The 16131-nt window shown below is 38.9% G+C and overlaps 1 protein-coding gene across 2 annotated transcripts in view; it reads left to right on the top strand.

Moving 5' to 3' along the window:
- SRGAP1 (SLIT-ROBO Rho GTPase activating protein 1) overlaps positions 1-16131 on the top strand; it is a 296184-nt gene that overhangs the window by 244520 nt on the left and 35533 nt on the right. The window contains exons 11-15 of one of the 2 annotated variants that reach the window (XM_070454662.1): positions 5142-5169; positions 10137-10170; positions 13235-13295; positions 13448-13525; positions 15602-15736. In XM_070454662.1, coding sequence (XP_070310763.1) covers positions 5142-5169; positions 10137-10170; positions 13235-13295; positions 13448-13525; positions 15602-15736 — 336 coding nt within the window. Of the gene's footprint in view, positions 1-5141; positions 5170-9522; positions 9626-10136; positions 10171-13234; positions 13296-13447; positions 13526-15601; positions 15737-16131 lie in introns of both variants that reach the window. The other variant, XM_070454661.1, reaches the window with a different exon arrangement.

The following is a 16131-nucleotide window of genomic DNA, read 5'->3' as shown; positions in this document are numbered from 1 at the left end:
CCTTCTCCTCCTGCCCTCAATCTTTCCCAGCATCAGGGGCTTTTCCAGTGAATCAGCTCTTCACATCAGGTGACCAAAAAATCAAGAAACTAAATATAATGTGTGAACATTCATTAGATTGTGAATCAAAAATCAAAAGTTATAAAAGATGCTTTAGTGATAATTGGGGAAATTTAAATATAGACTATATTATATTATTGAATGAATTTTTCATTTTCCTAGATATGATAAATTTATGAAGGAGAACATCCTTATTATTAAGAAAATGCTTGCTAAGTGTCCTAATTCTGCAACTTACTTTCAGATGGTTCAGGAAAAAAGACATATGTAAGAATGAGGAAGAGAGAAGGAAATAAAGTCATTATTGTGAAATGTTATCAGTTGGGAATCTATGTGAAGGTTTAAGAATGTTCTCTGTACCAGTCTTACAGTTCTTCTGTAACAGAAGTTTGAACCTTAAAAAAGAAAAAGCCCTTTTTTTTCTTTGAATAATTGTCTTACCTCAGCTATTATGTCTTTTTCTCGTTTTTCTCCTCATAATATGTGAAGTCTTTTTCTTTTTTTCCATTTTTCACAAATGCCTTGTATTTCGGTGATGCCCCAAGGTCATCGCCAGTCCCAAAGCCTAAATTATCTTAAGTGCAGCTGAATACTTACAAGGACTAGAGACACCACTTAAGAAATTGTGAGTTGGAGAGAAAGAATTAATGGGTGAATTCATTCTTGGCACTGCAGGCAGACATATGTTAATACTCTGATCACGTTCTGAAACCTTTATGGTACTCATTCTACATAGATTTCCCTCCTGTCTCCTGGAGAGGAAGCCCCACTGGTTGATATGATTTTATATGCCATTATTGGCTAGGGCTATATTTTAGCCAGATTCTGTCTTTAGCTGCTGAACTGTATGAAACTATATCATACCTGGTGAACTCTGTGCCAGAATTTCTCCTCTTATAATTTCTTTCAGTGGTTTCCAGTGTCCTAGTGACACAAGCTGTGTTCAGGTATTCCAGATGTTCACTGAATCAGATTTTTTCTGCACAAGAAACTGGATTGTTCTCATCCGGGCCAGCAGACACTGGCTGCAGACCTCTCTGCTCCCCAGCCCTGCTCGCGTGCAGACTTGGCGGCACACAGGCTGTTGGGCACAGCCTGGGCTTGATGCTGGCAGCTTTGCCCAGCAAGAGACTGAGCGTGGAGGACATGCCCCATCTTTTAGCTCTTGTGAGCCCTTCAGCTTTCCACGCAAGCCCTGTTCACATTAATAGGTTTACACCAAGGGAGACCAGGAAAGTTCATGGCGCCTGTCCCACAGTGAGATTATCCAATGGCGAGCACTTAAGAAGGTCTCCAACTCTGGGGTTGGCTAACTAAGGTCACCAGGTCAGAATTAAACAGTACGTTTGGGGACAGTCTTGAGTTTTTATATAGAAACCACATCTCTGAGTTATACTAGGCTCATTGCTGCAAAAGCTGCCTTCGTAGTAAAACAAATAGAGCCTAACTCGGGGATTTAGCAGTTGATCGTACGCGGCTGAAACTGTAACTACGGACATGTGTTTGGCCTGTCTTCCTGCTCGCTTTTGGCAGGCTACCAGTGGCCCAGTAAGTCCTTTGATTTACAACACTGCAGAGCAACTAGATTGGGCTCTTAAAGTGGCACTGTCAAAATTCAGAATTCCAAATCTTTGAAAACAACTGAAATAGAAAAAAAACACACGATGAGTTAAGGCCAAAGGCATCATCGTCATCATCTTCATCCTTCAGCAACACCATTATATCATTTTGTGATGTCTTTGTTTTTAAATAGAAGTTAAATCGAGCATGGAAAATGAGCTATATGTCTGTAAAACTGAGGCAGAGAAATTTTGTTCCTTTTTAGTGATGAGCCTTGGTGTTCACATGGTTTCTTTGAGCATTTTGGAGCTTCACGAAGCATTTGGAGTTAAAGGGTTATAAAAAATCAGTGTAATTTTTGCTAAACATAGATAATCTAACTCTAAAAACTGAGTTCCATGTTATATTGTTTTTAGCTCAGGACATAAGGTTTCTGACAAAGGAATTAAATAGACTATCATCACTCACTCCTTTGTCTTTTGAGTCAAAGTACAAATATACTTTTGAAAGAAAAGCTGATTGTGAATAGTTTTTTTTTTCCTAGAAAAGTACTGCAATAGTTGGTATCTTTAAGGAAGATAAAGGGCTGGAAAGTAACGCCACAAGTCCTTATCAATCATTCATTAGGGACAAAATCCAGTATGCCTCCCTTCAGTGTGAGCTGCATGCATTTTAAATATTTTATCTAGTTTGGGGACTCAGATTGTCACCAAATTATATTTTGGTTTTCACTTTTACTCTATGGACATAAAATACATCTGGGCTTGAAAAATAATTCACTTCCTAATTCTCAAGTAAAATTTTAAAAGTGGTCAAAGTAGCTGTTTGTACCAAGAACAAGATAATCCTGGGTCATTTTTTTTTTTTTCCTCCAAATGGCTTGTATTGGGATAGAAGAAGGAGTTGTCTGTTGTTTTTAATAATTAAGTAGCCTTCCAATGAAAGTGATTGAAATCTAATCCTCAGACCGCTGGAAGCTTTCACATTTCTCTGGGAAGCAGATTTCTTCTAAGCTTGTGTGTTATTGATCTGTTAATGATGATACTGATTAAAAAATAAAACCTCATTCATCAGTTAGGACGCACTGAGGACTATTAGCAGAAAAAAACAATGAATGTGGTAGTGGTGCTTATACTATGAATGATAGTTCTCGCAAAGCTTGCTCTTGATTCATTAATCAAAATGTATCTTTTATAGGTTTTTAATTTTTTATCAAATACTATTAACCGTGGATGGATGGAGCAAAATGATTTTAAGCCATTTTATATATGATCATTTTCTAAATCTAGAGACTATTCAGTAAATTTCAACATTGTAAAGCATTGAGTTTCTAAGGAATTATCATTAGCATCTTTTTGAATCACTTGGATGTTATTAACCTCTGTGGTTCTCTTTAATTTGATAGGTATTAAAGTTGTTTTAAAATTTATTTAATTTATTAAATCTTCAGTATTTTGTATTTGGCTTTATCCGTATGAGGCAGACCGATATCTCTACCTGTCTTCTAGGGTTTTTCTGAGTATTGGCTGGGGAGAAAAAGATTTACATTTCACAATGTATTTGGGAGCTTGGGTCTAGAATTAAAACAAACCTGGGCTTTAGTGCCAGACCCACCACGTACTGACCAAGCAACCTTGGACGAGTCACTTAGTCTTCTATAGGCTTAGTCTAGCAACATTATAGTACCTACTTCATAAAGTTGTAAAAATTGTGTTACTCTACAGAAAGTGCTTAGAGCAGTGTGGATAAATGTTAGATATCATTGCTGTTTTTATTGTTGTTACTAATACATGTATTTTATGTCATACTTTTTGGTTGTAATGAAGTATGCAAGATGACAATACAGTAGAAGTCAGCTGTTTCCTCCGCCCTCAATCCTTTGCTCATTCTACCGACTCACTCTGGGTGATCTCAGCTGCCTTTCGTGGTCCCAACACAGTCTAAAGAGCGACAGCTCTTAAATCTTAACCTCCAGCCCTGTCTTCTCTCTGCGCAGCAACCCTATACAGTCAACCTCCTGCTGAAGGCCGTCCCCAGGACATCACGCTCAGCTCACTGGCTGCTCTCTCCCCTTTCCCATAGACCTTCTCTCCCATCCATTTAGGAATAACTATTATAAATTCTTCTGGAGTTCTGTGTCTGTCTTTTATTTTTAAAGTAGCAAAAAGCCAGGAAAAGGAAGGAACTTATAGTTAAATGATAGGTAGAACTGGGTAATAGAGGAAAAAATCAGATTCATCTCTTTTTCCCACTCCCCAACCCCAAATCTTGGCCAAGGATAGATTCTACCAAGATTTACAGTAGCCTGCATCTGTGTTGAGAAAGGTTTGCTCTGATATGAACTGGTGCCTCCTATTTAGTAAATAGATATTAACCAAATACTTTAGGTTACTTGTTATTCAAAAGCAGATGATAGGGTAAAAGATTCTATCGCAGCCTGGGAGTATTCATTCACAGCTCACAGCTAGCCAGCGCTCTCTACCATTGCTGTGCTGACCTTGCGCTACGAGCCTGAATCACTGCATTTGTGATCTGATGGGCTGGTCTCACCTGTTGGCGCTGCAACATGACGCTTCTCTGCCAGCTGTGTTTTCAAGCATTTTCAGGACTGTATCATCATTTTGCAAACAGACCAGTTGAATGGTTCAACTCTCCCACACCCCTTCCCACTACTCCACCCTAAATATAAGAAAGAACAGGCAGCCACCATAAATGTATTCAGACCTGAAATTAGCTGAAATTGTTGAGTGAAGTCGCTTAGTCGTGTCTGACTCTTTGCGACCCCGTGGACTGTAGCCCACCAGGCTCCTCCGTTCTTGGGATTCTCCAGGCAAGAATACTGGAGTGGGTTGCCATTTCCTTCTCCAGATTGTTAGAGCACCACAAAAAGAGAGCTGCTTAAAACAAACCAAGAAGCCTGAATGTATAAGAACCTCGTGTTTTAAATGACAGGGAATTCTGTGAAAGGCTTTTAGCTTACTAGTTGATATAATGTAACATCATTTAATGTCCTTGTACTTTAATATCTGCAAATGTCATTTCTGATTGTAAAGTACAACTTCTCTGCCTGATTTCATATTCTCGAAAGAACACCAATTTAAAAGAAACTGAGTTCTCCTAACCCTGCGTGACCCCCGGCTTCTCTCTCACAGTTATCAGTTAAGACAGAGGGAACAACTAACATTGAAATCTTGGTTGTGTTTTATTTGTATTTCATCTTTGAACTTACAGTTAAGATCAAGCAACTATTTCTTGTTTAAAAAATAATAATAAAAAATAAAGCACCCTGCCTCAAATTGTTAAGTGAAACATTTCTTTAATCTATGGAATTTATTGTTTTGTGTATAGATTTCATGAAATACTTACTTTGAATTTTTTGTCTATCTTTATATGCTGTCTACCGTAAAATGTGTGAGTTATTATAAACTCAGCATCATAAATCAAGGGACAGACGATATAAAAGATTACCAAATGCATTCCACTGATTCCATTCAGTTGACTTATTTTTTTTTTTCCTGCAGGTCATAGAGCTGAATATATGACTACAAGGTAGGAAAATATTTTAACATATTCATTGTGTCTCACTCTCTTCTCTCTTTTAACCAGCAACCAATTAAATGTTGCAAGAATGAACATATTTTGTTAATGAACTTGGAAGATAGTTTGGGCTTGACAAGACAGTAACAGGAAGTGTTTGGGGTTCTCACGAAACCAGATTTGCCCTGGCAGATCTGAGGATTTCCCACTGGAATTGTAAAGCTCTTTAATGAGCAGCCTCAGTTTAAAAAAGAAAAAAAAAAGGATAGAAATTGAATGGGTTTGATTTATCCAATCCAAAGCACTTTAAGTTTCTAAAAAGAGTCTGATAAGACTTTTGGTAATTTAATTAACAAGCAATATTATGTGCGTATGTACAGTGTCTGGCTACTTACTTCTTGCCCCTGTATGTCATAAAAACTAGAGCTATGTTGAATATTCTTAGATTTTAGCTCAGTCCCTGTTTGGTTTGCTTTAAAATTTTAACTTTTAATGCCTAGTACAGTATTGCACTTCCTTTTGTTCTTCCTTTTTTCCCCCCTTTTATGAATTCTTGGAAGGATTTTGAAGCTACTGCTGAGAAGGAAAAGACTTTTTGAAAGCAGATTCTGATTTGGGTTCGGGAAAGTTTATGGCAACTTTTCTTTTTCTCTGCCAACATTTTGTGCAACAGCCAGAGATTATTCTAATTGACACAACAAGACATTGCACTTTTAAAGTTGAGCTCTCTTTGAGGTAGGAGGCATTTAGAACACTGGTCTGTCTATTGCAGTAATGGTCAAGTTGATTTTCAGATTCTATGATGTTCGTGCTAGGTCGTTTATTCAAAAGGAAACTCCTATCTTGGTGAACCAACTAGGAAGATATAGCTACTGACTTACCTAAACTTTATGAAAATACTGGTTTTTCTTCCCTATGTCAGTAACAAAGAGGCATATATTACTCCTGCATAGTTATATATCACTGTGTCACAGTTAATGTCTCCTTTATAGTGTCAACTCTTTTACCTGTTTCTAGATTATAATTCATATAAGGCACCCTTTTAAAAGATTTTTTTTAAGGCAGGAGTATAAATATGTAAATTCTCAGTGACCACTATTAATATAATTGCCCAGCAGACTGGAAGATCCCCTGGAGAAGGAAATGGCAATCCACTCCAGTATTCTTGCCTGGAGAATCCCATGGACAGAGGGGCCTGGCAGGCTACAGTCCATGGGGTTACAAGAGTTGGACATAGCTTAGCAACTAAACCACCACAGCAGACTTAATATTCACATCCTTCCAACTGGTACTTCCTCTCATCCACATGGGCATTCTACATGGAAAGCCAGATCATCCAGCAATTGTGTAGCAGGTACAGGACCAGAACGAGTCATACCATTCGAATGTTGAATGAATGTAGAATCTGGCGTTTCCCTGGCCAGAACCGTCAGCACGCTAGTCTGCCTGCCAAGCCAACTCTGCCGTGGGAAGTACCTTGACTGAGCTCTCAGACGGTTTATTCGAACCTCAGGTTCCTGTCACAGCTTTAGTATTTCCACATTTGCTTCATACGTTAGATTCATCAGGAGAGGCACTTTTCAGACTTTAGGTAGAAGACTTGAGACAGTCCTCTGTTAGCCTCGGCCAGAAGGTACTCTGTATCTCTCAGCGATGCGGAAATAATTATCCAGGGCTTTGTCTCCAGCTGCAGTATTTGCTTGTCCCACAAATAAGTAACCAAACAGAATGAACTTGTGTTCGTATTCCCTTAGCTTCATCAACTGCTCCAGATAGCACCAAATGTGAAGTTCTATTGGACCTTGTCATAATAGCCACATTTTTCTAGTTTCTGTATTTGATGCTTTGTCTTCCTGGGGCCTTGCTCACCCTGGAGGGACTGTCCCTCTAACGGATAGTCAGTTCCTAGAGATAGTAAAGGGCTTTCTTACAAAGTGTGCCTTTTGTATACAAAGCAACCAGAGCTCATACCCTCAACCACTTCCTTTTTCAAGCCTTTATACATAGGGCCGCTATTTACCTTCTCCAGTCACCCAAAGGCCAGTTGCCAGACAACTAGGGGCAGCTCCCATGCCCCAGGGCCCACCGAAAGTATTCAAAGACTTGTCATTCAGTCACTCAGTTGTGTCCGGCTGTTTGTGACCCCCATGGACTACAACACATCAGGCTTCCCTGGCCTTCACTGTTTTATGGAATTTGCTCAAACTCATATCCATTGAATTGATGATGCCATCCAGTCATCTCATCCTCTGTCCCCCGCTTTCCTCCAGCCCTCAATCTTTCCCAGTACTAGGGTCTTTTCCAGTGAGTTGGCTCTTCGCATCAAGTGGCCAAAGTATTGGAGCTTGAGCTTCAGCATCAGTCCTTCCAGTGAATACTCATGGTTGATTTCCTTTAGGATGGACTGGTTGGATCTCCTTGCATTCAAGGACTAGCCAATCCTAAACCTGCTTACCCTGCCTTGCCTGTTCCTTCCCATGGGAACCACAGCAAAGGCTCACATTTTCCCTCCCTGGTTCTTCCTCCTGACTGCTGTTTCCCCGCGTCCCCCTCAGCCCCGTGCAGTAGCATCCCCCACTTCTTGGGAATTGTGAGTGAGAAACAGTCTTTCCAATGACAGTTGTCTTCCGATCTGTTGGCCTTACCATGTTGAATAAAAATAAGCTATGCATTTTAAAATACTTCTAAAGTAAGGAAAAGAGTGGATGAAGTCAAGCACATATGGTTAAATTCCTTGGTGGGCAGTTGTTTTGTTTATTTATACCCACCAGATCCTTTTTTCAGTGAATGGCACAGAATTCAGTGTATAAATGAAGTTTCAGAAATTTCAGCAATGGTAGTTATTCACTTTCTGCTTGGTGGAATTTTCCATATTTGCTTCTAGACACTCGCAAAGGCTCCTTTCAGCCTCTCAAGCACTATGGAGCCTCAGGCATTGCTTACTGTACACCCCATCAGTTATTTGAGCCCACCTGTTGGAAAGTCTTAAAATTTGGCTATGGAAGGCAGTATCAGCAAGTTTGTTCCCCTAGCTGTCACAATTCCTGTAGTGATATCTTAGGAAGGTAGCCAGGCTTCCACATAAACTTTGGGCCTTTGTTTTTAAACTGGTCTTTTTGAACTTTAATGAACTGAAAAGGAGGTTCTTCCTAGACAGTTTGCAGCTTAATAAGGTGCTTTACCTGATTTCCAAGTGTGGTATGTACCCTCATGAAAGTGAAAGTGTTAGTCACTCAGTTGTGTCTGACTCTTTGCAATACCATGGACTGTAGCCCACCAGTCTCCTCTGTCCGTGGAATTCTCCAGGCAAAAATACTGGAGTGAGTGGGTTGCCGTTCCCTTCTCCAGGGGATCTTCTCAATGCAGGGATCGAAACCAGGTCTCCTGCGTTGCAGGCACATTCTTAACCGTCTGAGCCCCCAGGGAAGCCCATGTAACCTCATATCTGCCTTCTAAGTAAGAAGGAGTTCAAATCGGAATGTCCAGAGAAAAGTCTTCAGTCTCTTCTTCCATGTATTCCTTGCAAGAGAGTTGTAGAAGTTGAGTCATGTGATCCTGATTCTCCTTGTTCTAAAGGAGAGGACAGAAGTTTCTCTCTTTGCAGTTACAAAGCAGGATGATGCATGGTTTCTAAGTATCGTACTTGGTACCCTGGATGTGCCTATGCCAGAGAGACTGATCTGTCCATCAAAGCAAGTAGACTGGGGATGGAGAGAGGTCAGAAGAGAATAAACAGCTGCATCATAATTCTCTCCAGATAGTTAGGTGGTGAACTAGTTTGTTTTAAAGAAATAATTCATGTGAGCCTGGACCCACTGCCCCCAGAAGTAGCTTTGAAAAAACTCTCCTTTTCACTTGTGACTCATTAATAGCTTCTTTTACATAAAATAAAATCCCATTAACTACCTGAGGGATATCAAATAGATGTAATGTTATTTGCCTTGAAGAATTACGTTGTAAATAAAAATATTACATTTAGTTTCTCATATTGGGATCTTTCAGAGTCTTCATTTTTATGACATGTTGTGTCTTTTGTGTGACTTACAAGTCGAATAACACAGTTGTTGGTTTATAATGCTTGGCCAAAGAGCTTGCAGTTTCATTTGGTGATGCTTACCATTTTTAAAACAAACAAATGTCAGTTACAAGAAAAGAATACTGTGACTAAATAGCTGGTATGGGTTTTGATGCATAAGTCAAAGTAAATAAACGGGAAAGGGAAAGGACAGTTTTCCTCCGTGGGTGGGAGTGGGGGTGGGGAAGGAACACAAGAAGTCCTGTGTCTTGTAATTTTGATGTGACCTATGGGTGTTTCATTTGTTGTTTGATTTCTGCCATGCTCAGTAATTATATTCCCTCCCTTAGGCCTCCAAATGTTCCCCCTAAGCCCCAGAAACACAGGAAGTCCAGACCCCGCTCACAGTATAATGCTAAGTTGTTTAATGGGGATTTGGAAACATTCATCAAGGTACTGGCACCAGCCATCTGGGTGGCTGATCTCCACGCTTCTTACTATAATGGTCTCAGCCTCTCATAAAAGGAGGCAGGTCATTATGTCCAAGTCTGTCCTGGGGCTCTTTGCTTTCCCAGAAAATCAATATAATATTTCCTGAAGTCAGAAAGGAAAGACTGTTTGGTTTGAGTGCCTTCAGAAGAGGGAATAAATGTGGGTATTATTATACTGGCAAAACAGAAAGCCCTCTTCTTTTAAAAAAAAAAAAAAAAAGCCATAATTTGTACAGAAAGGAAAAGAGTTACCTGGTAAAATGCTTTCGTTCTGCTCATGCAAATAAGATGGCACAAAATATATCTTGAAAGTCCATTGTTAGGCTAGCTTGAAGCACAGCACGTTTTGATTTCCCATGACTTGAGGAATTCATTATATTGGACAAATTGTAAGGCCCTGTGGTCTGTATCTGGATCTCTGCTGTGTTTACTCTGTCTTCTTTTTCACCCTGTATTTCTGATAATGCTTCTAGCCGAGGACGAAGGAATTCACACGCGAGACATCAGGTACTGTGCTCGAGGGAAGTCGCGGGCACAGCCTCTTTCACTCTTGATACCATTTTCAAATCACAGTCATGCTTGGCTTTAATTGGATTTTTTAAGGTCTTTAAAAGAAAAGTGTTTGCAGTTGGAAATTAGACCAGGTTTATAAATAGGTTTTACCTAGAAAAGAATTATAGAAATCAAACACTGATTTTAAGGGGAGTAGTCCTCTAGTAAAACTGGATAAATGCCTGGGTTTTACATTATGTATTTGGCAAATATACCAAATTTTGTATATATTTGATAAAAGAGTCAATATTAAATACCAAGTGCACATTTAATACTGGATATTGGACCCTCATATAAATTATACAAAATAGAGAAGAACGACACAGGATTCAATGTTTCTGAAGACTAAATTTATATAGGAAAGTACATCATTGGTAACCTCCTTTAATATGTTCCGGTATCTTACGTTCTTTAAAGACAGATCTTTTATTGAATGTGTACACTAATGATTACAAAATATATGTGTGTGTGCATGTATATGGATAGATAGACACATACAAACGTACATACATGAAGAAATTTAAAGCCTCCCGCAACCTTAAAAATGAATCCTAACCCTGGAACTGAGTGAAAGCCACTGGACAACCTAAAGAGCAATCACGAGTCTGCTGCTATTAGCCTTAAACCCAGAAAAGCCTTATTGGCTCTAATTTAATATAAAATTATTGTCAAATTTGATTATCTGGTTTCCCAGCCCAGGGCTTACAAACAGGGGCAAATTAGATGGAGAGAAGGGAACGATCGCATGAAAGCGCTGAGATGTGCAGCTGATGGCCTGGCAGAGAAAGAGAATACAGAACAGCTCGAAGAGGTAGATGTGTGATCCCGTTATATTTGATAACACAGTACCAGAATGACTGCTTAAGATCATAGAAAGGCACATATTATGTTTTTGAAAGATTTTTCATCGAGAATAGTTAAAGGAAACCAAATTTAGGCATGAAAGGAGGAGCAAACCACTCAGCATGGAAAATTAACTTCTGTAAGCTCCTCTTCGTTCCAGATAGAGTGTTAAAGAATCTTTGGTCCTACCCGTGAAACAGCAGGTATGGTGATCTCTGCACTTTTGAAAAGTGCTCAGTCAGTTGAGATCCCCCCAATATCACTGTAACACAGCAAGGGAAAAGTTATTTTTCCTCTGTTTCCCATGGGGAAACTGAGACACACAGGGATTTGTTTGAATCGTCAGTGGAGCATAGCCCATTGCTTCACTTCCTGTAAAATACTTTCTACCAAAGCATCTGGCGTCTGTGAAATTAAATTAAAACATGCACATTCATTATTTCTTGACTCCAAAATTCATTATATGAAATGAAATACTAATGATAGCTGAAGGATTAGCAATTACCTGAGTAAAGATGAAAATATTTTTAAAATAATATGAAAACCTAAGACATTTCTATTTAGAACTTTCTTAGTGCAAACATTTTTCTTTTAATAACCTTTTATTCTTGGTTTCCCTTTTTGTTTTAATACTAAGTTCAGCCAGGTTGCCAACTAATAGTCTCCTTTCATCGTTTACATTTAAATATTTGTTGCTCTTCTAGATTACAGTGTTATAGGAATTGTCCATATAAAGGTTACATCACCTGAAACAAACTTGTATCCTAAAGAAAAATCCCCTCTCATAGTAAGTTTTGATAAAATAATATGGCCATTCTTGAGCCAACTAGTTCACATTTAAAAAGCATTTTTATTCTTCAGGACCTTCTTTAAGAAATTAATAAAGTTTATACTCCTGAAACAAGTTGCCTAATTAGAGAAACTTAATGCAGGCTCCAGAAGTAATTGAGCCATTAACTGGTTTATACACTGTTTATATTGTCTTAAAACTGAAAATGAAACTCTCCCTCAAGAAGTGTATTACCCATTCTAGGAACAGTAAAAAGTTAGATTGCTGGACTAGAGTCTACTCCCACTCCTTCCACTGTTTCTTAATTGGAAAGGTTAGTGGATTCTGAATTGTTCTAACATATTGAGACAACCAAATTCTTCTTGTGTTGCAGAATAAAATTCCCCATGAATTAGTACCTAATTTCAGCTAATCGTTTGAAACCTTTATACTTCCTTTAAAGCTCCAATTCCTGAAAGAGTAGATGAAAAATAACTCCATAGTCGGTAACCTTCTTTAACTACATGGAGTGCTTGGCATTGACACATACTTAACTGTGACCTCAGCAGCTCCTTCATCTCATTTGTCATCCTCTACATGTCTTAATACATTTGCAGAATTCACATTTGATCAGTAGAGTGCGATGTTCAGTAGGGTAGATTACAAGATGTAGAGAAAGAAGGCCAAGAAATGTTCCTTCTAAGAAAACAAGATCTAATGGGGTGCACATTGGTGCCATTTTTTCCCTCCATCCTTAAAACACAAAAAAAATAACAATGAAAAATCTTTAGAGGGTAGGTCAGATCTGATGCAAACTAAATAAATACGTGACACATTATGAGCAGCTATAAAGCAATTCTCGTATTATGCATCTGGAAACACATAAGCCCTTTATAACTGTCATCATCTAGATGGTTGACTCTCGGGGGGTGCTACAGAGAGGATCCTGAGATGGCTGAACCATTGTGTTTGTTGACTAGTACAGTCAGTCAGTCCTAAGATGCTACGGTTAGAATATCCTGAGCTCTTTTAGGTCCATTAGATTAATTACTTGTGTAAGTAACCTTTTTAAACATAAGTGATTTACATAATTCATTTTGGTATGTGAGCCTACATGCAAGTAGAAAAGGTGAATTAGCTATGACATCCTTAGGCATAGCAGAGTGAGTTAAAACAGAATTGCCTTCAACGTATTTAATTTGGTTTGCCTCAGAACTGAAATATACCTTTGGTCATATATAATTTTATATTTGGCCCTTGAAGAATATTTTAGAGGGAGTGTGTTTGGAAATGATCATCTAAAAGAATAAAAAGCATTCCTTAATTAGGGTTAAGCTATAAGCTTTATTATTACGTGTGATTTGTGCCTCTGCCCTGCTGTTAACTGGTTTCCATCTCTTGACCCAGGACTCAGGACAGATCATCCCCCTCATTGTGGAAAGTTGTATTCGGTTCATAAATCTCTATGGTAAGCCCTAAACTGCAGTATTCTTACCCTAAACAATTACTAGGAGTCTTGCAGTAAATGTGTCTTTCTTTTTAATACTCAATGGTTGGAAAAGAAGGGACCTGGAGGATGTGATGGAGTCTCTCATGCTCTTTCCCTTCTGTTCTCTTTAGGTCTTCAGCATCAGGGGATTTTCAGAGTGTCTGGTTCCCAGGTGGAAGTCAATGATATTAAAAATTCATTTGAGAGAGGTAATTGCGCATCTGTACCTATAAGCAAACTTTGTTAATAAGTTCGTCGTTTTCTGTAGAGAAAAGTGGCATACTCATCCTAAATGTCTTGAAAACCTTTCTCTGCATTTATTTCTTTTTGGATGTTGAATTAAGAATCTATTTAGAATAGCTGAGAAATTAAGCCAAAATCATAAGGCTTTGTTATCAAGTCTAGAAAAGCATATGGGTTTGGTATCCTTGGTTTAGGACCAGCATTGGTGATCCTCAGCATGCTGTCAATGGTGGCTCATGAAAGGGTTCTAGAAAAGTGGCAAGAACAGCTGTGGGCCTGCACAGCAGGTGTTTGAGGTGACTCATCCCAGCTTCGTGTCTATTTCCTTTGTCAGGAGCTCTCCTTCCTCTTATTGCCATCTCCAGACTCCTCCCCGTGACCTTAGTTGGTGCCTTATTCTTTTATCCCAATTGACTGTCAAATAAGTCCTCCCAAACTATTCATTAGCACATTATGATGAGTATCAGGCAGACCTAGAATCAAATCACACTTCTGCATTTACTAATTGTGTGATATGGGTCAAGTGATTAATCTCTTACTTTGGCCTCGGTTTCCTCATCTGCAAAATGCTAGGGTTGGCGTGAGAAATAGGTTTAAGCCATGAACGTGCTTAACTCTTAAGCGGTGGCTCTTAGCTCATAATGCTGTCCTATTAAAATGATTTGCCTTATGTCTACTTTTGGGTACATCTGCACCTTCCTGCCCTTGCCTGAAAGTCAAGCCAGGGATGCAGAGGGAGGGACATCATGGCGTGGAGACAGGGCCACCTCTCTTGGTCCCATTTGTCCTGACTCAGACTTGGTACAAAGCCAAGTTTGAAACCGTGGTTGAAGAGGTCAACTTGGAGCCAGATTGTTTTTCCTCTTCCAAACCTTCTGAGTGATATGATGTATAGAGCAGAGGAGTCTCCCCTCAAGAGCTAAGTGTCCAAGTCTCTTACATGGACCATATTCAAGATAAATAGTAAAGCATCAGGTTCCTGTGCCAACCATTGTAGGCAGGAATGGTTTTTTTACTTTTCCTTGGACATTCCCCTGGTATTTGTTGTTAGTTTGTGATCTCTTTGGTTAAGGCTTTCTCATGGTGGGCAAAAAAAAATTGTTTTTGGTGAATTCATGTTCAGTGATTTCCTGCCCTAGAAGCAGAGAAAAAGGAACCACAAGTCCCTGAAAATAAACTGCCCCAAGAGGCAAAGAAAAGTTAAAATGCAGTGTACAATTTTTGTGAACTTTAGAAGAGCAGACCTATGAATAAAAAATGGAGTTTGATTTAAGGCTCCACATTATGTTGAACTTCTTAAGAATTTCATTTCAGTTTAGTTCTCAGGAACGTGGACTAGTCAGGTCAGTTACCTAATATTTTAAAAGCACCCACCATAAAGAATAATGTAATTTCATGTTTGTGATATATAAATTTCCCACTTTTTATACACATTCTTTGGTACTGTTAAAGGTACGTTTTCCAATTCCTGTCTGATTTCAAAATCTACTGCTGAAGTCAACTTTCAAATGTTATGAACACCACCATTCACTTTGAGAAACACTTATTTAATGGTATTTAATGGTAGGTAGTCACAATTAGTTGAGTCCTATAATATTTCTGATAAATTTTCCTGATGCATATAGCATAGCCACACAGACCTGTATTGTTTCTTTTTCCCCAGTAGGATACGAGACACAGAATGTAGTATTTGAATTCATGTCAAATTAAGATTACAGATTTTAGCTTTTAAAAAAAAAAAGTTGGGTCCAATTATAAATCCCACAATATTTTATTTTAAGTTTTTAGGTAATTTGTAAGGGATTATTTGGTAGCATATGATATAAAAAAGCTTTATTTTGGCCAACTATTTTTAGGTTAATCATGGGGTAGAATATCTAAGCCAATTATTTTAATTTTAGTAGCATGTAATCTTTTAGTAGCATGTAATTAAAATATATGTGTATATATAGAAATGTGTGTGAGTATAGAAACATATTTTTGTTCAGAAATAAAAAGAGAAGCAATGTGCATGTAACTAATTTGTTGGTTTTTTTTTTTAGGTGAAAACCCTTTGGCTGATGACCAGAGTAACCGTGATATTAACTCAGTTGCTGGCGTTCTAAAGCTCTACTTCCGTGGGCTGGAAAACCCCCTCTTTCCTAAGGAAAGATTTAATGATCTGATTTCTTGTGTCAGTAAGTGGGCAATGTTTTTTTTTTTCCCCTCAATTTTTTCCCCACCAGAGTTATTTGACGAACCAATTTCCTGGAAGAGGCAGCAGCCCGGTATCCTCCTCCCCACCATTACTCCATCACCACCAGCTTTCTGAGACCACTTGTCTGGGAGCCAGCGTGACTCATCCACCCAGCTGTGGCCTCGCCCTTCGCCGAGTGGGCTCTGCTCTTGAACATTACCCAGGTTCCATAGAGCCCAGGAGCTTCCCACTTAGTATCTGGGACAGAGCAGAGAAGCAGGTGCCAACTCACTGAAGGCGAGGAGGAAGCTGTAAGCGTGGAAATGTTAACTGTTTTTTGGCTTTTGGCTCTTGGTCTTTTCCACCATCTTTGTTACTTAGGGGAAAAAGGTAAAA

Source organism: Odocoileus virginianus, chromosome 24 (assembly GCF_023699985.2).
Source record: "Odocoileus virginianus isolate 20LAN1187 ecotype Illinois chromosome 24, Ovbor_1.2, whole genome shotgun sequence".
NCBI lineage: Eukaryota > Metazoa > Chordata > Mammalia > Artiodactyla > Cervidae > Odocoileus > Odocoileus virginianus.
The sequence above is the reverse complement of the archived record's forward strand: the minus strand, read 5'-3'. Positions and strand labels throughout refer to the sequence as shown.